The 5,393-nt window shown below is 56.0% G+C and overlaps 1 protein-coding gene across 2 annotated transcripts in view; it reads left to right on the forward strand.

Moving 5' to 3' along the window:
• The first annotated feature begins 4,327 nt into the window (after positions 1–4,327).
• Positions 4,328–5,393, forward strand: part of SOX9 (SRY-box transcription factor 9) — a 5,118-nt gene continuing 4,052 nt past the window's right edge. For both annotated transcript variants that reach the window (XM_021678453.1, XM_044921476.1), the window contains exon 1: positions 4,328–5,160. In XM_021678453.1, coding sequence (XP_021534128.1) covers positions 4,730–5,160 — 431 coding nt within the window. In that variant the 5' untranslated portion in view covers positions 4,328–4,729. The remainder of the gene's footprint in view (positions 5,161–5,393) is intronic.

Genomic DNA, 5,393 nt, shown 5'->3' on the forward strand with positions numbered 1-5,393 from the left:
AAAACTTGGCCTAAGGAAATTTCCAGGCAGTTCTAGGGATGCTTTGAGGAGATCCAAATGATGCGCAGCTCCCCTGTACCCTGCCTAAAAGACAGATATTTTCAGAAAAGGAAGGGGGAAACACACACACACTCACTCACACTCCCTTTGGAAGCACAGTCCCTTTGGAACTGGGACATCCTACTCCCATCCCTCCCCGCCTCCCCTCTGCTAGTCTGTCCAGGTTGAGCCAGCTCTTCCCATTTCTTGCTGGGCTCTGGCCCTCACCCTCCCAGCGCCCCGCTGGGCCACAGCCGACCGCGGCCCCACAACCCGGCCAGGTCACCCTGGAGCACTTTGCAGGTTCACGCCTCCCTCACCCAGCACCTTCCGTCCACCGCATTCCTCTGTTAGAAAACAGAAAAGGGAAGAAAACGGAAAGCCCTTTTTGGCCTACAACTTCAGGGGGGCGCTGGGACTCTATGGTCCTAGGTGACACATGTCGGATAATCTCCCAAAGTAGGGCGCCCGTTTGGGGAGAAATCCACGTAGGACTCTACAGTCACGTGCGTTTAGGGACCTCTTGCTGGGAACTCTGGAGGCCTGCGACGGGTCCCACACCCACAGGGGCAGATTGTCCAAAGATCGCATTTATTCGGCCGTCCACAGATATTTATTGCACACCTACGAAGCTACCTGGCATTTTCCTTTTCCCTTGCGCTGTTGTTGTCCAGTCCCATGGCCGTCCTGAGACACGGCCTACCCGCCGCCTCTCTCCCTAGAGAACCGGTGTCGGGTCTGAAGAGCGACCTGCAAACGCGCTCGCAGCCGCGTGAAAAGTACTAACCACCGAGGAGAGCGCGGGATTCCCGCCAGGGATTGGGGTTTTTTACCTCAAGGGAACCGAGCCCCCTGAGAATTGAGAGAGAGAAGGGATATCCACTTCCCTGAGCACCTCTATAGAGAACATCGCCCGGGGCTGAGATCTTCGGGAGACTCTGCTGCTCAACCCAACCGAATTCTTCGGGGACATGCACCCCTGCTGAAAACGGATTTAGACACGCTCCCCACTTTTGCTAGGAAATTTTGGAGAGGGAGGTTACGGTCCCTAATTCCCCAGGTAAAGGGAACCCCATTCGCCCACGCCATCCACTGCCATCCGGAGACGGAAAACCCCCCTGTGCGGTGTGTTCACACCGCCCCACAGAGCCCACGAAACTCGCTGTAATCCAACATCTCTGGGCTCCGGACTTGGCGCCCGCGTAGACGCGGAGGGAGCTCGGCGGCCCAGGCTAGGGAAATTGAACCCGGCGCCGGCCCTAGTCGCTGAAAGAGACTGGGCGGGGGGTGATCCCGGACCTTGGCTTCCCGAGGCCCGCCTCGGGATCTGCTTGCACCTCCAAGTCTCTGCCCCCGCGGCAGACCTCGCGGCGCTTGCTTAGAGCGGGGCCCGGAATGCACGTCGCAGACTGGTGAAGGGCCCTCCGCTGCCTGCCGCTTTTCTTGACCTGCACCCTTTCCCCACCAGAAAGAGGAGCCCACCGCGTTTGGCTCTCGGCAGCATGCCCTGGCTAAGACGGAGCCAACAGACTCAGTTTCCCGATCTGTAACCTGAACATTGAGAATAGGTTCCTTTCCCTCTGGCGCTCTCTGACACTGGTCCTCTGGTAGCGGACCGCGAGGGTCTTCCTGGGGCAGGGAGGAGAGGTCAGGGGAGACCCGAGAAACTCACACCGAGCCGAACCCCTGAGTGGGGGTGGGGGAGTTGGCACCGGAGCCCCTGCAGAAATACAGAACTAATCAACGGTGTCCACGACTCAGGCTTGTCCTGGTCCTGGCACACGAGCAGAAGGCAATGTCTGGAATTTGGGGACCGAGGTCCTTCTCCTGAACCTGGTCTCCCCGTTCCATGCAGACTAGAAACGTCGGGCACCTTGAACGCTCTTCTCTTGCCATGTCCCGTATTCTCTGCCACACCTCCCAGTTCCTCTAACTGGGCTGCCTAGAGGTGAATCCAAACGGGAGGAAATATCGAGTAGGAATTTCTGCAGAGATAAATCTCAGCAGCAAAGCAGTCCTGATTGAGTGGAGCACACCACCACCAGCCCCCACCACCATCAAAGTTTTCCGGCCGTATCTGTGAGTTAAACAGTTTCTGAGCTTTTGGCGCCCCCTCCGGATGAAGCTGAAAATTGCACCATTTAAAAAGTCCACTGTTTATCACTTTTCAAGAAGATACAATACAAAGTGTTTGCATCAAACGAACAGAAAATGTACAAAACACTGTAAATTTATGATTTAAAATTCTATATATTAAGTATCTCCTATAACGTAATTGTATTAAATATGTATTTATGTGTATGTATTTATCTTGACAAATATTTAGAGAAATATTCCAAAATATCTTAAAGTCACAGTCTTCAGTGCCTTTAAGCCAGTAAACACGAGAATTGCAATAAAATACAACTAAATACAGACGCCTTGGTTAAAATTTCTGCCCGAAGTTCTGGTCTCTGAGTGTCCTCCTGGGTCAGGTGCCTACGAATCACCCAGTTATACTCACAAATGTCCCCTCCCCACGACACAGAAATCAGTTGATACTACGCGGGACTCTTCTCCCAAGAAAGGACGAAGTTGTTCTTACACTTTTCCAGCGTATTCACGGAGCCATGAATACGTGGCTATTGTATGGAGGTTTCTAAAACTTGTAAACAAGCTATAGCGTACTACAGACATCCACTGTGAGTTACATTCGTTTAAAAAGTAAATAGTATTTAACTGTAGTTGCAACTTACTACCTTCTGAAGAGTTCCGTTTCCTATAAGAAAGGTCGACTTCTTCGGAAGAAAATGAGACAAAACGAGATTTAAAAAAAAAAAAAATCTTCCAGGAAAACATTCTTTTAAATCTTGCAATAGTGTCCGCAATGTGCAAATTAGAAATGAACAAGTCTTTGCTATGATGCGGGCCGATTCACCATAACAATAATTTAATTCGAAGCGGACATCTGGGAGAGCCCAGAAGGGGGGAAGTTTAAAATTAGGAGATTTCCACAGTTGTGCGTTTATTTGTGATTCTGAAGACATGTAACCCGCAGGAGCCTAGGATTTTTTTCCTTCTCTTCCAGAACTGATACCTAACCAGGCACTAAAGGCAGTTGGTGCAAACACAAAGGTTGTGCTCAAATCACACTTGAGATACACCAGAGACACCCCCAATCCCTCCCCCAGGACTTCTAGCTGTCTGCGAGTCGGAGAAGGACCCGATTACAGTCAGGAGACGGGAGCGTCACCCCTCCAGGTGTTTTGTAAAGGAGGACGAAAACAGGCGAGCTGCACGACTCCACCAAAGTGGAGTGTTTTGTCTGCGGTGGTGCCCGTGTGTTTGGCGTTTTACAAACCAAGGGACTGGCCTCAGCCTCTCGGCCCAGGACGGCCACATTCGCAAAGTTCGATCTCTCAAAGCCAGAGCAGTTTGCAAGCTCTTTCCAGTGGCAACCCTGCTGACGTTTGGATTCGGCTAGGAGGTGAAAAGCAGAACGTTAAAGCAGTTGCCTGTCACTGAGCAGTGTCGCGGGGTGGGGGCTTGGGGGGGCTGGAGAAGAACTTGTCAGAGTTCAAGGTCGCTGTGGCGCGGGGACGGCTCCCGCGAGCGCGGGGCTACTGCGTCCCCGCCGCCGCCGCCGCCGCCAGCCTTCGCCCGGACTTAGCTTTGGTTTTCATTGATTCCCCTTGCAAGAGCGCAGCAGAATCCCAACCAGCCGCACCGGCCCCGGCGAACCAGAGCGTGTTAATCTATTTATATGGATTATTACAGAGGGAACAGCGGGCGTTGAGTCACCAAAACATTTGCTTCAAAAGACCATTTCTAAGCACTTTCGGAGGAGGCAGGCTCCAGGAGCATAAACTGGGCTATGCGTTAAAGAACGACTGCTTTTCGAATTCTACAAACTCCAGCTAAGTCTCCGGGACCGCGCAGAAAGCAGTGAAAAGAAATGCTTGGGGGTGGGGGCAGATCCTAGTCTAGACACGCGCGCGCGCGCGCACACACACACACACACACACACACAGGCACGCAAAATTCGTGCGGAGACGGCACCAAACTTCTGACATTACAAGAGTATGGCAAACTTACACACTTGGACGTCCCGGGTCCCCCGCCTTCCCCGCTGCACCCCCCCCCCCACGCCAGACCAGAGGCAGCGCTCCCCTCCCCGCTCCTCCCCTCCCCTCTCGTCACCCAAGCCCAGTGCCACAATCCTCCTCCCCGCAAAATCCAGTCCAATCAGCTGCCTGCCAACCCCTGAAATGCCGTGCTGTGATTGGCTGGCCGTCTCTAAGGTGAGGAGCAGTAGTTATTAAAGAGCCCCAGGGCTGCGAGTTGAGGAGCTGAGAGCGGAGCTTGAAACTCACTGGAAACTTGCGCCGCGACTTGCCAGTTTCACTCCAGGAACTTTTCTTTGCAGGAGGAGAAGAGAAGGGGTGCAAGCGCCCCGCTTTTGCTCTCTTTCTTCCCCTCCTCCTTCTCCTCTCCAGTTCGCCTTACCCCACTTGGAGCGGGCAGCTGCGGGCTGGCCACCGCGCGCCTTCCCAAGTGCTCGCCGCCGCAGCCGGCTGACGTGCCAGGCTCCCCGGGAGCCGCTCGCTCCGCGTTCGGGCAGCCGAGGGGAGGGGAGCCCGCGCCTCGAGTCCCCGAGCCGCCGCGGCTTCTCGCCTTTCCCTGCCACCCGCCCCCTGCCCCGGGCCCGCGTATGAATCTCCTGGACCCCTTCATGAAGATGACCGACGAGCAGGAGAAGGGCCTGTCCGGCGCCCCCAGCCCCACCATGTCCGAGGACTCGGCGGGCTCGCCCTGCCCTTCGGGCTCCGGCTCGGACACCGAGAACACGCGGCCCCAGGAGAACACGTTCCCCAAGGGCGAGCCGGACCTGAAGAAGGAGAGCGAGGAGGACAAGTTCCCCGTGTGCATCCGCGAGGCGGTCAGCCAGGTGCTCAAGGGCTACGACTGGACGCTGGTACCCATGCCGGTGCGCGTCAACGGCTCGAGCAAGAACAAGCCGCACGTCAAGCGGCCCATGAACGCCTTCATGGTGTGGGCGCAGGCGGCGCGCAGGAAGCTCGCCGACCAGTACCCGCACCTGCACAACGCCGAGCTCAGCAAGACGCTGGGCAAGCTCTGGAGGTAGGGCCGGCGCGGCAGGGTGGGCTCCGCGGTGGCCGGGGGCGCTGGCCAGGACACACTCTCGCGCCCCGCCTCCCAGCAGGAGGGAGTTGCCGGTCCCGGAGCCGGGGGACGGCGGCGGCGGGGAGGGGGGGTGCTGAGTGGTGGTGGGGGGGCGAAGTGTAACTTCGCTCAGAGTTTGACAAAGTTCTTGGATTGCTCTCTAGGGGGAAAGGAAGGGAGGCGGGGAGGGG

The sequence above is a fragment of the Neomonachus schauinslandi genome, chromosome 15 (genome assembly GCF_002201575.2).
Source record: "Neomonachus schauinslandi chromosome 15, ASM220157v2, whole genome shotgun sequence".
NCBI lineage: Eukaryota > Metazoa > Chordata > Mammalia > Carnivora > Phocidae > Neomonachus > Neomonachus schauinslandi.